The sequence below is a fragment of the Sciurus carolinensis genome, chromosome 4 (assembly GCF_902686445.1).
Source record: "Sciurus carolinensis chromosome 4, mSciCar1.2, whole genome shotgun sequence".
Classification (NCBI taxonomy): domain Eukaryota; kingdom Metazoa; phylum Chordata; class Mammalia; order Rodentia; family Sciuridae; genus Sciurus; species Sciurus carolinensis.
The window spans coordinates 100,706,885-100,726,989 of NC_062216.1; the positions used below are offsets into that span (position 1 = coordinate 100,706,885).

General features: G+C 34.7%; 1 protein-coding gene across 1 annotated transcript in view; it reads right to left on the reverse strand.

Annotated features, from left to right (window-relative positions):
* Window positions 1-13,234: 13,234 nt before the first annotated feature.
* Window positions 13,235-20,105, reverse strand: part of Slc2a13 (solute carrier family 2 member 13) — a 349,537-nt gene continuing 342,666 nt past the window's right edge. Inside the window, exon 10 of the mRNA XM_047548591.1 lies at window positions 13,235-15,091. Coding sequence (XP_047404547.1) covers window positions 14,865-15,091 — 227 coding nt within the window. The 3' untranslated portion in view covers window positions 13,235-14,864. The remainder of the gene's footprint in view (window positions 15,092-20,105) is intronic.

The following is a 20,105-nucleotide window of genomic DNA, read 5'->3' on the forward strand; positions in this document are numbered from 1 at the left end:
CGTTGCATGGAGAGCATTCCAGAAAAGAATGAAAAGTCAACAACTAAATGACCTAACATTACAGCTCAAAGCCCTAGAAAAAGAACAGAGTAATAGCAAAAGTAGTAGGAGACAGGAAATAATTAAAATTGGAGTTGAAATCAATGAAATTGAAACAAAAGAAACAATTCAAAAAATTGACAAAACAGAGAGTTGGTTCTTTGAGAAAGTAAACAAAATAAACAAACCCTTAGCCACACTAACAAAGAGAAGGAGAGAGAAAACTCAAATTAGTAAAATTCGTGATGAAAAAGGAAATATCACAACAGACACCGAGATACATAACATAATGAGAAACTACTTTGAAAATCTGTATTCCAACAAAATAGAAACTACCAATCACATTGACAAATTTCTAGAGACATATGCTCCTCCCAAACTGAACCAGGAGGACATGCACAATTTAAACAGATCAATATCAAGCAATGAAATAGAAGAAGACATTAAAAACCTACCATCCAAGAAAAGCCCAGGACCAGACGGATTCTCAGCCGAGTTCTACAAGACCTTCAAAGAAGAACTCATTCCAATACTTCTCAAAGTATTCCAGGAAATAGAAAAGAAGGGTACCCTACCAAACTCATTCTGTGAAGCTAATATCACCCTCATACCCAAACCGGGAAAAGACACATTAAGGAAAGAAAATTTTAGACCAATATTCTTGATGAATATAGATGCAAAGATCCTTAACAAAATATTGGCAAACCGTATCCAAGAACATATTAAGAAAATTGTGCACCACGAGCAAGTGGGGTTCATCCCTGGGATGCAAGGATGGTTTAACATCTGTAAATCAGTGAACGTAATCCATCATGTCAATAGACTTAAGGATAAGAATCATATGGTTATTTCCATTGATGCAGAAAAAGTGTTTGACAAAATACAACACCCCTTCATACTCAAAACACTAGAAAAAATAGGGATAGTAGGAACATACCTGAACATTGTAAAGGCTATTTATGCTAAGCCCATGGCCAACATCATTCTTAATGGAGAAAAACTGAAACGATTCCCTTGAAAAACGGGAAGAAGACAGGGACGTCCTCTTTCACCACTTCAATTCAACATTGTCCTTGAAACTCTAGCTAGAGCAATTAGGCACACCAAAGAAATTAAAGGGATACAAATAGGAAAAGAGGAACTTAAGCTGTCACTATTTGCAGATGACATGATTCCATATTTAGAGGATCCAAAAACCTCCTCCATAAAACTTCTAGACCTCATCAATGAATTCAGCAAAATAACAGGCTATAAAATCAACATGCATAAATCTAAAGCATTTTTATACGCAAGCGACGAAACAGCTGAAAGGGAAATGAGGAAAACAACTCCATTTGCAATAGCCTCAAAAAAAAATAAGATATTTGGGAATCAATCTAACCAAAGAGGTAAAAGATCTCTACAATGAAAACTACAAAACCCTGAAGAAAAATTGAGGAAGACCTTAGAAGATGGAAAGATCTCCCATGTTCTTGGACAGGCAGAATTAATATTGTCAAAATGGCCATACTACCAAAAGTGCTATACAGATTCAGTGCAATTCCAATTAAAATTCCAATGATGTACCTTACAGAAATAGAGCAAGCAATCATGAAATTCATCTGGAAGAATAAGAAACCCAGAATAGCTATAGGAATCCTTAGCAGGAAGAATGAAACAGGGGGTATCACAATACCAGAACTTCAACTGTACTACGAAGCAATAGTAACAAAAACAGCATGGTATTGGCACCAAAATAGACAGGTAGATCAATGGTACAGAACAGAGGACATGGACACAAACCCAAATAAATACAATTTTGTCATACTAGACAAAGGGACCAAAAATATGCAATAGAGAAAAGATAGCCTCTTCAACAAATGGTGCTGGGAAAACTGGAAATCCATATGCAACAGAATGAAATTAAACCCCTGTCTCTCATCCTGCACAAAAATCAACTCACAATGGACCAAGGACCTTGAAATGAGACCAGAGACCCTGCATCTTATAGAAGAAAAAGTAGGTCCAACTTGTTGGCTTAGGATCAGATTTCCTGAACAGGACTCCCATAGCACAAGAAATAAAAGGAAGACTCAATAACTGGGATAGATTCAAACTAAATAGCTTTCTCTCAGCAAAGGAAACTGTCAGCAATGCGAAGAGAGGGCCTACAGATTGGGAGAATATCTTTGCCACTCATACTTCAGATAGAGCACTAATTTCCAGAATCTATAAAGAACTCAAAAAACGCTACACGAAGAATACAAATAACCCAATCAACAAATGGGCTAAGGATATGAACAGATGCTTCACACTTCTCGCTTCTACAAGCAATCAACAAACATATGAAAAAATGTTCAACATCTCTAGTAATAAGAGAAATGCAAATCAAAACTACACTAAGATTCCATCTCACCCCAATTAGAATGGCGATTATCAATAATACAAGCAACAATAGGTGTTGGAGAGGATGTGGGGGAAAAGGTACACTCATACATTGCTGGTGGGGTTGCAAATTAGTGCAGCCCCTCTGGAAAGCAGTGTGGAGATTCCTTAGAAAACTTGAAATGGACCCACCATTTGACCCAGCTATCCCACTCCTCGGCCTATACCCAAAGGACTTAAAATCAGTCTACTACAGAGATACAGCCACATCAATGTTCATAGCTGCTCAATTCACAATAGCGACTGTGAAACCAACCTAGATGTCCTTCAATTGATGAATGGATAAAGAAACTGTGATATATATATATATCACACCCTGCACAAAAATCAACTCACAATGGACCAAGGACCTTGAAATGAGACCAGAGACCCTGCATCTTATAGAAGAAAAAGTAGGTATATATATACACATACACACACAATGGAATATTACTCAGCCATATAGAATAATAAAATTATGGCATTTGTAGGCAAATGGATGAAATTGGAGAATATCATGCTAAGTGAGATAAGCCAATCTCAAAAATCCAAAGGACAAATGATCTCACTGATAAGCAGATGATGACACATAATGGGGGGTGGGAGGGGGCAAGAATGGAGGAAGGAGGGACTGTATAGAGGGAAAAGAGGGGTTGCAGGGGTGGGGGAAAGGAAAAATAACAGAATGAATCAAATATTACCCTATGTAAATGTATGATTATGCAAATGGTATGCTGTTACTCTGTGTACAAATAGAAACAACATGTATCCCATTTGTTTACAATAAAAATAAATTAAAAAAAAATAATTAAGGGTGTTAAGATCAGCAATTCAGAGATCCATGGTGGCAGATGTCAGGTAACTGGACAAGGTGTACATAGGAAAGAGATCATGCTAAGATATAATAAACAAGATAGCAAAGCATTACTTTTTTGGTAAACAATTAGCACAAAAGCAATTAGTATTTTAGCCAATTTCTGAAAACCATGAAGACTGTATCCTATAATCCTATCAGTGAAAAACAGGTGTAGGAGGTTAGGAATATTTGTAGATATATGAGATCAGGCTCAAATTAACTCAGGACAAACTTGTGTTCTGGAGTCCTTTATGTGTTCATTATTATTAGGCACTCCCACATAGAACCCTTGTTTTATAGCCTCCACCTTTACTTACTTTTGGTAGGACTGACATCTTAAGTTACATTAAAAAAACATTGTTTTTCCTTTTAAAGTCCATGTAGGACTGTGCTTAGGCTATACTCTCCAGCCAGGTGTTTAGGACTAAGTTGGTCAAAACTGATCTTGTTCCTCTCTAAAAGAGTCAGCTGAGATTCCTCAGAGATCACTCTTGGGGACATGTGTGAAGCCTCTTGGCTCCTTTACCTTTCCTACCAGTTGTGTCATCTGCCAGGATGGGTCAGGGTCTGGCTGACCATATGTAGATTCTCTTGGAAGCAGCATCAGGGACATTCCCTCTCCAATGACCCTCCTCCTTGCAGAATGTGCACTGATTGGCTTCTTCTTCTCTAGGGTCCTCTTGATTTCCCTGATCAGCAAATTGGGTGACTCACCAGAGTTGCAGGACCCAAGAAGGGTATCCTCATTCTCTGGGTCTTGGCTGACCTTAGAAAGCAAGGGCCAAAAATGTTGGCTACTTTTTTTCCTTGGTACTTTTACTTCCTTGACTTTGGTTTCCAAGTTTTTAGTTTTAAATACCCAGCATACCAGTTTCACTAGTCTTAAAGTGGGAATAACAGGTTATAAATTCAAAATCTATAATTGTACTGTTATCCCTTTCATTTAATTGGGGTCAGTATTAATACTGGAAGTCAGTATTATATACTATTTGTCTTATAGGAGATGCTTATCTCAGATTAACTCAAGTTGTTTTATTAGAAGCAGTACCTTTGCAAAACACTAACAGGCAACAGTTATAAAGTTTTACAAAGAAAATACAAAATGAAATTAACAGAGCAAAAATATGCAATTTGTGTAATAGCTATGAATAAAGAAAAATGATTTTTATAATCTAAACCTTTACTTAGTTAATATAGTACATTCAAAATTTTGATTTTTTAGACAAGACTCTGCTTCTCACCTTACTCCATGTTCGAATGGCTCTAAATGAGCTGAAGTTTAGCCTCTTTTGGAGCCATTCTAACATGGAGTAAAGTCGGAGGCAAAGTCTTAGGTAAGTCAGATGCTCTTGAGAAATAACACAATACAACATTAAATCTAAAGCATGAATCAAAGGCTAAGAGAGCTTTTAACATTCTATTTGTGGAAAAAGTGGCAAAATGTTCATGTTTTACAAAGCCATCTTTAAGCAGATCAGGCTTTCCTTGTTACCTTCTAAAAATACATTTAAATTCCAATTTCAGTGTGAAGAGTAACACAAAATTGTGTATATAACTTACTGCCAACAGGTTACCTTATCCAACTATAAAACGTCAAATGACATGAGTGAATACCCACCAAATTTGTTATTTCTATACAAATCTGAGACTTGCTATAGGTAATATTAGTTTGGAGAACACCAATTTGGCAAAGTTCTCTCCTAAGCTTTACATGTCACTAAGTTTAACTTTTAAAGTACAGGTTAGAGTCCATAGTGTATGGTAACAATAATCACAGGTCTGCATGGGTTAGCAAAAATCAAAGGATAGCCTTAAGTTTCTTATACATTTAGGAAAGTGTGTTGATGATCAGAAATTGACTTGGTCAAAGCAAACAGATGTAAGACAGGTCTTCAAATGAGCGTGTGGCCCTTCTATATCAAATACAATGTATAAAAGAGAGCACTTACTTGTTGTTTTGCCAGTAAACTTACATAAAGTTTCATTTTATAAACTTTTTCATAACACTTAGGCAAAACTTAGACAAATTTAGTTCTCAAAAGCATATGTATACCGAGTCACATAAATTTAGGGCATCAACTGTATTGTTATAACCTAAATAACAGTTGTTCCTTTAACCAGTTACAAAGTAATCATTGAAGACTTTAAAACAAGTACAAACCCTAATTCCTTAAGACTTAATTTCCCCAAGTAATAAAGCCTAACAAATACAGGAAAATTATCTTGATAGAAAGAGCAGATCAATGTTTCAGACTTTGCTTCATATCAGTACATTAAAGTTCAAATAACTTTGTGCTAATTATAACCAGTTTAATCACAGAGACTTTTTTATATTTACCTTCGGCAAACCTTCTGCCACTTAAACATTCATAATTTCTTTACATCCTTATTTTTTGTCCTCTTTCATCTTGGGCTTTAGCACAAAAATTTTATTTTACCACACAAAATAATTTCTTATCCAGAAAGATTTCTTTTGCCTTCTAATTTTCTGTACTAAAATATTTACAAACCTATATCTTTCTTTCATCTTTTTTTTTTTTTTTTAAGTTTCAGGCCCTTTCTTAAATTAATATTCTGAAACAATTCTTATGAATGTTATCTGTGTATGTAATTTACACAACAAATTTCATCCCTGGAGGATCAGATAATCTGGCATATACAAAAACTGTGTCTTTAATATTTTCTCTCCCAGGTGGCATTCAAGTGTTGGAGCACAGGGTATTTTTGAGCCTGACTTGTCTACCTTACCATTATCACGATGCCATCAACTGTGAGTTCTCCACTGTCAATTGTATCCAGAGGCTCCTTTTGGTCCTTTTTCCTGTACTACGCATACTGCTATGCAATGGAGGAGGCCCTTTCCATCCTTTTCTTTAGGCTTCCTTGAAGATCCCTTTGCAGAGTCTGTCTACAAAGCACAGGTTGGCCTTAAAGTTTCTTTTTCTTTTCTGGGTGTAGCTGTTTACCCTACCAGTCTCTCCATGTATTCAGTTTGATGGGATACTGTTATATCAAGAATTGTTTGCCCTAGTGATGAATATCTCCTGGCCCAATGGAGTGTCCTGTCAGATCTTAAAAGGGGAGATCATTCTCGTCCACAGACCATAAACAGTGCTGAAACCTACTGCCACATTCTTTGTGGCCAGCAGTCTCCACCTTCCATGGGCAAAAGGGGCTAGGAGGCAGGGTAGAGGCCAGGTTCTCGTTGGCCATTCCTCTACAGCCTAGGAAGCTTTTCTGGGAGATTTTTTTTCTTTCCACTTTAGGACTAGTATCCTTGACCACAGTGAGACGATCTGTGGCTGCCTGGGACCAGGTTAAGAAACAGTGCTGGGAGTGACAGCACTGGGTTTAAAAGATTTAAATTTTTTCACCCACCTCTTCTGGTGTCCTGCTATCCTTACACACCAGAGACAGTGCCTTTTGGCACCTTCAACTTAGTTCCTGATGGTTCAGATCCCTTATCATTGCACCTGCATAAATGCTTGTACATACAGAAACTCTTTCATATCCTTTACCTCTGACAGATGAACTTCAACGTCAAAATTGTATAATAAGCCAGAAAAACCATTCAACGGCCAGATTGTGTTACAGTAAACTTTCTTTTAGACAGGCTTATACCTATAGATAGACCATTCGGCCAAGATCTGTCTGCTTCAGAGACAGAACAACCAGTATGGCCCTTGTATTAAAGGGCCAGTAACAGAAACAAAAACAAAACAATCTCCCCCCAAAAAAAATATAGATGAGAAATGATTACTGAAACCAGGGCTGACAGATGGGAACTTTTAAAACAGAAAGACCTATGTGTACAAATGTCTTCCACTTACTTACTTTACCTCTGACAGACCAACTCCAATTGCAAGATTGTACGAAAAAGAAATAGCGATAACCAGAGAAGAGTCCCAGAAGAGCTGATAGACAGGAACCTTTAAATTGACCAGTGAAGATCTTTTCTAAGAGACTACTTATAGGATTATGCAGTATCAGCCATGTCTTAAAAGAGGCAGTAACAGATACAAACAAAATAAGAACATAGACAACAATTCCTAATCCCAAGGCCAACAAACACATAGTAGATCAGGAGGGAGTAAATAACCCTAGGCTCTCAAGTCCCACTTAACCAAGACTCCCACACCAGTGGTGCCACAGACATCCCCTGAAAGAGGGACCAGATATTCCCATGAAAAGCAAACAGATGCATCGAATCAGAGGTCTTCGTGTGCATGCTGGGGAACTTACCAAATGGCCAAAGTTGTCGAGACTTTCCTGAATTAATTTTTTTTCTCAGGTGGACCATGTTGGAGCAACCTGTACCATTCAGGGAGAGAAAGAGGAAGTTCCCCATGGCAAAAGGAACTTTGGCAGCTACTGGGATGGTCCCTCATTCCCTCCCTTTACTCACAGGAATAGCTCCTCTGGTTCAATCTGAGGTAAACTCACCTGTCTTCTAACTCTCCTGCAGTTGGCACTCAACAAGTTCACCAGCACCTTGCATTATCAACATGGAATTGAGGTTCCTTGGAAAGCCAGGCCTGCCCAAGAAAGCTGGAGCAGAAGCTGCTCTTGGGTCCCATCTGAGGTACCAAATTTGATGCCCAAAGCTTGGTTCTTGTCCCCACTGCTAATCCAATAAGGAGGACACATTTTTGAGAAAAAGGAAAAGACGTTTTATTGCTTTGCTAACAAAGAAGAAACACAGGGGACTCCTGTTCCAGAGGCTGTGATTCTCACAGAAAAGAATTTCAAGGCACATCAGATAGAAGCACAAATTTATTCAAGAAAGCAAGGAATGTGCACTCAAGGGAGAAGAGTACAGAGTATCTCAAGATTGAGCCAGACATGCTTCTGTGGTCTCAGGCTCTTTTTTTAAAGGAAATTTTGTGAGCAGCAGTCATGGCAATGTGTTTAGGATATCAGTCTGGTGATCACATGACAGTTTTTGTTGTTATGGCTGATCTCAGGATCTTTAGGTGCATGTTGTCTCCATTACCTGATCAATAGATAACATTTAGAATATTCCCTATTAGTATAGGTTTGTGTAAACATCTTCCTTTGTTTATTCTATTCTGAAAATATATGTTTGTATGTGTACAGGAAAAATTTTGTAAGTAAGTGAATTTACAATAACTTTAAGGACTGTAGATTTCTCAGAAATTTCCAAATGACAGGACTGGGAACAAAATTGACTTGAGGACCAAAGGTATGAGTAACTTTAGCACATGGTTTTCAGTTTAAAGTTATAGTCTCCTTTTTCTTCCTTTATACCTTATATTTCTTGTTACAAAGACTATGGGAATCTTGTGCTTTTCATTAGCAGTGCCTTTGAGGAGGATGCGTATGGAAACAAGGTGAAAGGAAAGAGGACAATTAGGCTAGATCAGTTCAAACAATTCTGGTCAGCAGGGATGACATACGTCAAGCCTATAGTAGTTGTTCCCAGGAAGGGACTTGGTAAGCAAATTGCCTGTGGTTTGAACATCATGATGTTAGTACCATATCAGAGATGGTACATGGGTAATGAAAGTAAGAAGAGCCAGCAGTTATCTAGCCCTTACTAAATGATGCTGCTGTACATGCTTTATATGGGTAATTGACAGATCCCTTACAACTGTGCAGTAGATACCACCTTCATCTCCATTTTGTACACAATGAAAGTGAGGCAAAGATGAACTAAGATCAGTAATTTAAGCTACCAGGCAGTAAGTGGAATAGCTGGAATTGAAATATAGACAATTTGAGTTCAATCTAACTTCTCAAATGATGTTCTATGTTATTGTATCATGTTAGAAAAGGATCACTAAATCAAGGGTCTTCAGGATTTGTTCTGTAGTTCAGGTTGAAGTGAGGTATTTGTTTATTTTTCTGCATACTATTTAAGTTATGATGCAAGAATTCCATTATGTCTGTTTTTGTAATCTGTTTGCCTAGGGGTGACAAGATGATGTTCCAAATGATCTACAGAGGAATATTGCTGGAGTAGCCACTAAGAGAAGTTTGCATCGGTTCCCAATGTGTGATCTTGGGCAAGTCACCAAAATGTTCTCAATTTAAGCTTTAGAAGAAGAAAAGGATTATAGTGTGTGTACCACAGGACTGGAAAATTGAAGGAAGATTTTCTGACCACTAACATAGATATGTCCTATTCAGGTGTCCATTGTTCAAGTAAGTGGACAATTTATGTGTGGGATTTGCAAGAGTAATTTTGACTGTAGGACTTTTTCTTTACTGCTGACATTAAACTCTCTGGTTAGAAGCAACTCCATATAAACCTCTGAATGACTATATGTCAAGTGTCTTGAGATGATCTCCTTGGATTATTTTTATAGTCAGGCTCAGGGTGACACACGCTTACCTATGGAGAAAAGTCTGGAGACTGACCATATCAAAGCATGTCTTTCTTTGCTAATAAAAGCTATGATTAAGACAAAATAGCAATAGAAAGCAAAAGAGATTCCAGAAGGAACTGTCAGCTGGCCATTCAGCATATTTTATAAAGTGACAACCAAAAAATAATTTCTGAAGGTAATTAAGTTATCTGTAATCAAAAGAAATATTATAATGGATAGGACTGCATTAATATATAGAAGTAGAATGTCTTTGTAGATGCTTTAAGTATTGTAACCTGCATGCTAAAATCCAAGGAAGAGAAATATAGAAAAAAGTACAAGGGAATTATGAGTAATGAATTACTTTAACTTTTATTGGATTATTTTCATTACAGTTGTGGCACTGACATTTTTTAAAAAAGATTTTAATTTTATGTAAAGATTGAACTTCAATAAAATAACTTAAAAAACATATACATGTATATCACTAAGTCTCCATAAAATATACAATACTTTTGATACAGCATAGGTTAGGATGATTTAAGGAAATAATACATATTCATAATTTTTCATTGATATTCCATATGTAACATGTGAGAATAAATATATTGAATTTTCCAAGACATGTGAAGGAACACTATGTAACATGCACTCAAATTAAAATATACAGTTTGAAATACGCGTATTTTTAAAAGCATAAAATTCTTTTAATCTAGATGTACATTAGAGCTTCTAAAGATAAATCTGAACATTTATTACAAATAAAAGATACTATAACATCATATGAGATACAGTCCAAAAGCTGCTAGGAAACAATTTGACATGTAGAACATAAATTTCTACTTTGGCCATTTTTGATCTTTAAATGAGACGGAATAATGTTAAATTTACTAAAGTCTTAAAACTGCACAAAATACCGTTTAATTTTAAGTACTAGTTAGCTGCACAGTCCATTTCTTTTTCTCATTTATACTGATGTGACAAAATCAAACACATAAACTTAACTGTCTAAAACAAAAATGTGACTTACTTGTAAATGAAGGTATTTAAAATTCTGTAAATTATTCAAGTACAACAGACTATTTTATACATATAAAAGATTTATAGGAATTATGTTGTTTTACACTCACAAGCAAGTTATGAGAATAAAATACTTTTTCATGTACTTTTGAACATCAACACTTGGCATACAAAAAGTTCCTTCTCTAAAGAGAGATGATATACAAGAAAGAGTTGGTAGCAGTTAGTTAGCTGTTTGGCATTTTTAAATAATTGCTATTTCTGGACAATAGCAGCAATATTGCTCACCTAGAAGAAACGAATGTACCAACATTTATATACTGCTACAATCTGAACCACTTCATCAAATTAGCTTAACATTACTATACATGAGGCTAAGAAGATTGGTAGAAAATGACAGAATACAGGACATTAAAATAAATCCAGAGAACAATTTTGAATCTTTTTTATAGGTAGCATCTATGTCAGCTGTAAATTTTACCCATAATTTAAGTCTGCTATAAAACATATACTATGAATTCTCTTTTCCTAGTCTGGTTATGTTTAATTCTTTTATTCCTAGTAAGTGAAAAGGTTTGAATTTATAATTGAAAATTTACCACAACAGAATAAAAGTCAGTTATTTAGCATAATGTGCTATAATTTAGAAAAAATTAAATTACTTAAAATAAAATTAATTATTGTGCTAATAAAATCAAATCACAACAATCTTGCAACCTCCTCACTGTATTATAGTATTAATGAGCTGTATTAGTGTAATTAAATTGTGAGATCTTAATATAATGTATGGATAGTATTTTCTAAAATATCATTCTATCCCCCTAACCCCTGGATCTATGATTATAATACATTTCAATCAAAATCAAAAGGCAAGTTGCCAACTTGTGTTTTTCTTGATCATTCTTGTTTAACAGATATTGAAGTTATAGTAAGAAATTTATAAATTCTTTGCTTCTCATTTTAGAGTGAATAATGTAAAAAGTAATATTTAGACTGTACTAAAATCTGGTTCGGCAGTAAAATTAAATTATGAAAAGACTTTAGTAGTGTTCTCAGAGCATTTTCTATGAGGGAACTTACTAATGCACAGGCTGGGAACAAAAGGACAAATGGAAATATTTTTTATTTAGATCTCTCTCTATATATATTAAAAATAATCATGTTTAAATGATTGACTAAGTTAGGTGCAATAATCTAAATTACTAGGAATGTTAACCTTGAAGAAAGATATAAACATCTTTTTGACATCACATTCAAGCCTATATGTGGACAAAATAAATATTTTTCTTAATTCTAGGGCAGATCAGCTATCCACCTAGCCTCAGCAGTGATTATGACCTTCTTTACTATATTTTCCTAAAACATTACATATCTCTGGTTGAATTTGCAGCATATTAGGAGAAAATTACTATAATTTCAATTTAAATCATGATGCTTAATCTGTGTTTTAGTAGGTCAAATAACACTATGTAAATTGTCCTACAAAATATATATTTGATATATTTCAAATAGGATGATTTCAAGTTGATAGTGGCAGCCAAAGGCACTGAGAACTTAAAAGGTGATAATATTAAAAAAACCCACAAAATTCATACATTTTAATTTTAATGTACTATAAATGTTCACCAAATCTAAAATATCCTAACTGTGTAAGTAAGGTTCCTTTTTAAGGAGTTATTATTTTTTTAAAAAGTTATAAATAATTCTTATACTGTATCTCTCTGTCTCATACTTCAAGCTATGGAATATTATTAACATTACATAAATAACAAATAGTCCTTTAAAGAAGGGGCTAAAGGGAATTGAACAGGAGAACTGTGGCTGATTTTCCCTGGCATTATGTGCATTTATGTATATAAAGTTGAAAACATTTTCTTTTCAGGGAGAACAGGCCATGGTAAGAAAGAACAAGAGTCCAGTTGCTCCTTTAATAAAGTTACTATGCATCAGCCCAGCTGAGTATAAGTTTATAATTAAGGCTATATATATACAATTAAGAACTGAGGCAATATTTGAACAAATCAGAAAAATAAATTTTTAAAGAAAGCACTTTACTGTTCTAAATATTTTTCTCCCCATAATATTGATTGTATCACATAATAGCTTATTTTCTCTTTATCAGATAAGACATTTTTATTATTCTATAGCAATAAAATAATATGTTTCCCTACTAAATTATCTGCTTTTCTGGGGAAAAATCAATATTGATATTACTTTAGAAATCAATTGTTAAAGCACCTAATTCAAGGAAAGATTATTCTCTAAAATGTCATTTTTAAAAATAATATGAAATGACTAAATGGAGAAAATTTTGTTGTTGAAGGATTTTTAGGGCACAAAGTGACTGCTTAAGTACTTCTGGTGACTTAGAGAATGAACTTCCTTGTCTAAATTCTCAGCTTAAAAATTGTGATAGCAATTGGAGACTGAATTTATAACAAAGCCAGCTTTTCACTTAAGATATAGTATCTTGGGGCTGGGGATATAGCTCAGTTGGTAGAGTGCCTGCCTTGCATGCACAAGGCCCTGGGTTCAATCCCTAGCACCAAAAAAAAAAAAAAAAAAAAAAAAAGATATAGTATCTTATTAGATGTACTATTAAAATGCAATAAAACTTATGGCATTCCTAACTGGCCACAGAAGATTCATTCATATTTTTAGTGGAATCAGCAAGTGATTTTGTGAGCAAGTAATTTTTAAAAAAATTTTATTTATTTATATGTGGTGCTGAGAATCGAACCCAGGGTCTTGCACATGCTAGGGGAACACTCTACCACTGAGCCACAACCCCAATCCCCTTAAATAGTTCTTGATACAGGGGTAAGAATTTAGAGTTCAGTGATCAATTAACATAGAAACTAATGAACACTTTGAAAAGACATTGTAGAAATGCAGTACTCAACATTTCAACATGTGATATATTAGAACCATTAATTTGTTCCAATAGAAAAATCTCAATTTTTAGACAAAAAGGAAATTCAAACTAAGCATAAGAGAAACAAAACACAGAGAAAAATCTATATCTCTTGGTATTTTCTTGGTAAATTGTCAGGAAAAATGTGAAAAGATGTGCAAAATAAAAACTAGTTTATGGAGTTAAAAAAAAGAGACAAGCACAATTAAATGCAATAATTACCTTAGGAAGAGTTAATAAAAAGTTAAAAAATAAGTCTCATGATTTTAATTAAATAAACATCAATAACAGCAGGACTATTTCTGCCACTGATTTCCTTCCTCTCTCATCTCAGAAATTACTGTTGGATTAAAAGAAAGGGAAAAATAGTCTGCTAGCAGCTATTTATATAAGACTAACGAAGGCACAAAAGAGTAGAATTCAGAACCAATGAATGAAGATGTGGGCTTGGCACGAACAAAAACTGACCCTGAAATACAGTTAAAGATCTTGCACTATTTGCATTTACAGTTGCATTCTTAAGTGATTAATGAATTAGGGATCTATAAAAATCTTTTCTTTCACTCTTTGACAATAAAATATACTTATCAAAACTTGCTAGCTTATCTGTGCAAATATCACTAATGCAAAAAAAAGTATGAAAATAACCATTAAAAAGGCCTGCTTTTGATACGCTCAAAAGATCCTGTGTAGAGTCAGTCTCTGAAGAACTCTGAGTATCTGGAGAGAGAAATCAAAATGTGGTATCCAAAAGAGATAAGGACAGCTGTGCCCTCCTAGACACACGTTTGAATCCATTGATGAAACTTTAAATAGACTTTACTAACAGCTGATCACAGATAAGTCACTACTTTTTAAGAAAATTTAGGGTCAATAGGCCATATTTTGACATAAAATGTCATTGGACCATTTCACAGAATTCTTTAAAAGTGTACTTAGGTAATTTGGCTAGATTAGTACTGACTCAACAGAGTCAGTAATAATAATTATATATGGTCTTAGGGAAAAAGGGGCCACTGAAGTCACTGGGTACAGTATCATTATAGATTATCTCAGGAAGGAATTATATGCATTTTCTGAAGAATTATTAGATTAAAATCTCTAAATTTTTCTAAAATTTTTGCTTGTTAAAAAAAAAAAAGTCATCAGGGTTGCATTTATCTCCTAATCAAGTATTCTAGAATAGGAAGTCATTCAGGATGAGACTGTGGAAAGAACCAGATTAAAAGCAGGGCAGTGAGGTCACCAATTGCTGTTCTCCCCCACATTTGTTTAAATAACTAAATATATCAGCAACTGGAAACTATTCCACATCAGAAGCATCATTATCAGAAAGATGATAGTTACTTCCCTTTACCCGAATGTATTCAATATATCTTCCTTCATCAGAATCTGAAGCGCCACATGTACATAGCCTGTTGTCAAAGAGTGATTCGATTTCCTCTAATTTTTTCCCCTTGGTTTCAGGAAGACAGCCGTAGATGAAAAGAAGTCCCACAGCTGCAAATCCAGCATAGAGGAAGAAAGCTCCTGCAATGGTAAATAATAACTATGAATACATGTATGTAGGCTTAAGTTGGAAGAGTACTCAATTTTGACTTTTCCTCCCTTAGTTAATCATGTATAAGCATGGAACCAAAAAACTGCTAACCTGGTTTATTCAAGTTGTTCTGACTCTATGAATATAAATGTAACATTTAATGCCAAACTCAAGAATAATAATAATAGACCAAGCTCAGCTTTAAGTTCTGCTTTGAAGCCTTTCCTCATGTCCCTGACTGGAGGGAATTACTCTTTCCCATATGCTTCCATAGCACTCTGCTGACAAGTATTATATCATAAAAACCAAGAAGTATTATAATTATGTGCACATATATATCTAAGTATTGTCTACTAAGACTAGAGGCACTTTGAGATGGGGGAAATTATGGTCTTATGTTGATTTCTAGAACTAAGTACAACAATGATGTTGCTGAATTATGCCTCAGTAAAGCACACAGGCAACTCCTTTCTTCTAGTTTCTCATGCCACAAGTCTGGAAGTCATTCTTCAATTTTTTTATTCTCTCACCAAACATCCAATCTGGTAGGAAATCCTGTTGGCTCTATCTTTAAAATATAACCCAAAGATTACCATTTCTTAGTACATCCATAGATATCTATGGCTTAAGAGCCATTCTCTCTCATCTACACTGCTGTAATTGTCTCCTAACTGGTCTCCTTGTTCCTTCTCTTTGACCCTATATTCCATTTTTTTTTTCATACCACTTATCATCATCTGACGTACTGTAAATGTAAGAAGCTCCATGAGGTCAGAGATGGCCTTTCCTTTGTAATTGAATTCTTAATTTAAAAACCTATATTTTAACTTTGATGGTGGAGAACAACCAACTGTAATAAAGTCCTTGCCTAATTTCAGGCCTTCAGACCAGATTATCCTGTACATAGGATGGTGAAAGCAAGATGGGTTTCAGATTAGGAGTGGGAAGATCTGGGTTTAAGTCTGGTCTCATTGTCTTCTAGATAGTCATTTAACCTCTTCTCTGTGCTTTAGTTTCCTCATTAAATAAGATGGTTTCACAGCTCCTATTTAAGTGCTGGCATTTTATGAGTCTATAAATATTACAGTTCAAATCAGGAGCAGGTATAGGAGAAATGGTTATGAGATACTGGAGAGGGAAACTTGCTCTTTTGTTTCAGTAGCAAAAGTGGTCTCCTTGAGGGCAGAGCCTATTGTTTGCTTGTCTTTGGGGTCCCAGTGAATAGGATAGTGCCTGAACACATTTGAGGGTCTAAAGAATGAATGTGCTCTTGTTAGTTGCCAGATGGAATACACTGGATAGCAGACCTGAAAAAAAAAGGTTGAATTCTAACATACAGACATAGCTTTAAGCTGAATAATGATAGTAGTTAAGGAGCTGAGTAACACATTTTGATACTGGTAATGCAATAGCACAGTAAGGGAAAGACATACTAAGACTACTTTCTTAATAGTCATTTCGAAAATATCCACAGAAATATGTCTTGGAGAGATTTGAAGAGACTGTGGAGGAGTGCTGCTGAATAGGCCACCCTAAAGAATCTGCTATGTAGAATGAGGAGCTGTGAGAAAATAGAAGGGGGAACAGAGATAAATTATGAAATACTAGAAAAAAACATGAAAGGGCTAACTAAATAAAAATATTATTTGTTAGGTTAAGTACTCAGAGCCATACATTTTTTTAGGAGCTAGACTATTAAACTATGTTTACAAATTATCAATCTTCATTTTGGTTTGGTTCTTGTTAAACACTAACTACAAGCTTACTACTTTTTTTTTTTTTTTAATGGCTTATACCTGAGAAATAATCAGAAAATAATAGGATGAATGGCACAGTGAAAGAAGTCTAGCTCTATGGCTCTGTGGAGAATTTGGCTCTGAAAGTCCTATAATGACCCCTAAATGCTGACTCCTTGGCAGAGTTTTAAAAATTCTCTTGAACTTGTTTTCCTGATCTGTGTAAAGGTGAAAATAGTTCCTGCTTTGCCAAATGGTAAAGAATGGAATGTTACATGCTCATTAGAATTTTGGATGTTAGTTGCCCAAAAAACATGATTATCAACATTATTACATTCTACCAAATGATTAATTGGGAAAGTTTTCATGATAATGGTGACATTGACAAGCTAGGTTTTAAAGAATATGACAGTTTGACTTCCCCATCCCATTGTAAAAGAAAGCAAAGTCCTGTGTTCTGAGAGTAGATAAGTAAAAATTTGGAGGTTGGAACAGAAATAGAATCTTTAGTGAGGAGGGACAAAAAAAGTATGGTAATCATGATGATGACACAGAAATGTAAGTGCAGATGGTGAAACATTTTAGACTATAACAAAGCGAGCCCAGTTTGGCTTTAAAAAATATTTTTTTTTTCTTTTTCATTATCTTTCACAATTTTGGAACAGTGACATAATTAGAAGTAACAGAATCTGTCATTCTAAACTCCTATAGTTTAAAACAGTTAGATGCATTAGTAAGATTCTTAAAGATAATACAGAATCTTGCTTATAATCCAGAATTCCAAAGCCAAAGCAAGTCAAGGACATTCTTTCAAAATATAAAAAAAAATCTGAAGAATCCAAAGCAGGCAAATGCACACACTGCCTAGTAAGTACAAATTCCCTTGCTGAGGCCCGTTGTCAAACTACAAGGAGTGTAAATAGGCCTACTCCTTGTCATGGTCAAATCAGTAATGTAATTCACTTTCTTTCCTTGGAATCAAAATGAAAAAAAAAAAAAGTAACAGGTTTATCATAGGACTATAAAACAGTATAGATATTAGCATTGTTCTGAGAGAAAAAATCTTATTGAAGTTCTATATTAAATTACAGATTTAAAAAAATATTTTTATTATTTATGTAGATGAATGGATAAAGAACATGTGGTATGTATATACAATGGAGTATTACTCAGTCATAAAGAAGAATGACTTTATGACATTTCTGGTAAATGGATGGATCTGGAGACTATCAAGCTAATGAAAAAAAGCCAATCCCCCAAAACAAAGGTCAAATGTTTTCTCTGATATGTGGAAGCTAACCCACACAATAAGAAGTGTGTGAGGGAGAAGAGAAGTTCAGTGGAATAGACAAAGGGGAATAAAGGGAAGGGAGGAAATATGGGAAAAGGAAAGACAGTGGAATGAATCTGATGTAACTTTCCTGTGTATGTGTATGATTATACCAGTGAACCTCAACATTGCTTTTTTTTTTTTTGAGCTGCATTCCCAGCCCTTTTTATATTTTATTTAGAGACAGGGTCTCACTGAGTTTCTTAGGGCCTCACTAAGTTGCTAAGGCTGGCTTTGAACTTGTGATCCTCCTGCCTCAGCCTCCTGAGCTACTGGCCACTGGGATTACAGGTGTGTACCACTGCACCTGACCTTGCATATCCATGAGAAATTTAAAAAAATGCATAACTATAGTCATGCAAATTGAATCAAGGATCATGTTTCACTGAATTTTAGTACCTCAAGAATGTTGATATAATACTCTCCAGGGAGTCCAGTTAGCCACACAAGTTATGTATAAAATGGTACACTGGTGGTATTTTAATGATAATTTTTAGTAATAAAAATTACTGAATGAACTATAAGGCAGACCTTGTGGAACAATAATAATAATTAAAAGAATGAAAGCAGGTATGTACATTCCTGGAGAAATACAGCATTAGGGTGTGTTATAGTTTGGATCTTGAAGGTCCTTGAAAGTCTCATATGTTGAATGCTTGGTTCCTAATGCAGCAGTGTTCAGAGGTAAGGTTTTTAGGAAATGACTGGATCAGAAGGGCTTTAACCTCATCAGTGGATTAGTCCATATGATAGATTAATAATTTCAATGGACTACTGGGAGGTAGTAGAAACTGTAGTCAGGTAGAGTATGGTTGGAGAAAGTAGGTTATTGGTGGTGTGCCTTGGAATGTATTTGTTGTCCCTGGCCCCTTCCTCTCTTTCTCTGCTTCGCTACCAATGAGGTGAGTAGCTTTCCTCTGCTAATCCTTCTATCATGATGTTGTGCCTCACCTCAGGCCCAAAACAATTGAGCTGGCCAACCATGGACTGAAACTTCTACAAATCCTTTTTCCTCTAAGTTGTTTCTACAAATCCTTTTTCCTCTAAGTTGTTTTTCACAGGTATTTGTGATAGGGACAAAAAGTTGACTAACTGGATATATACTTATTAAATCATGGATATTATACACATAGCTTAAATTGATAACATGTAGATTAAAATGTCCTACAAATAAGGAGAAAAAATGATCTGTAACTGAAATATTTTCCCTCTATTGGAGAGTTGCAGATCAAATAGACAAGTGTGCTGACATGAGAGAAGGTTAATGCAAAGCAAAAAGTTTCCAACTGGCTATTTTTGAAAAAGGCCTGCTTATGCCCTATTTAAATTGAACTTTTGTTCATATTTTCTTGGAAGTATAGATTCAGGAACAGCTTTGCTTTCCAAAGTATTACCATGTAAACTTTTTTTTTTTTTAAACATGGACTAAGTTCCTATACAAAATGCTTTCTCAGGATATTTAGGTCCTCAAATATTTAAACATTCTCAAGAATCAGCAAATAGAAGTAAATATTGTGCTCATATTTATCAGGTCATGAAAATAAGTTCATGATGAATTTATGTAAAAATTTTTAATTGCCAAATGGGATAAAGCTGAATATTCTAAATATATATCCAGTGCATTTGCTTTCTAAGAAAATAATTAGTTATAAATGTTCTAAGTAGCAATTGGAAGAGAAGAGTTTTAAAAATATAAAAGCATTAAATAAATACTATAAATTAAAAGCAGATAACAATTTAATATGTTCAGAAGACAAGGGAAATAGGTTTTTATGTTTCCTTGTATTCATTTATCTACAAAATTCATTCATGCTTTTATTCACTTGGCAAACACTTTTGAGTGCTTGTCTGGTGAATAAGATGCCCTGGAAGGATTCAGGAATATAGTTTCCCTCTTGGGATTTATGGATTAGTGTCAGAGGGTAGGAAGAAGACAAG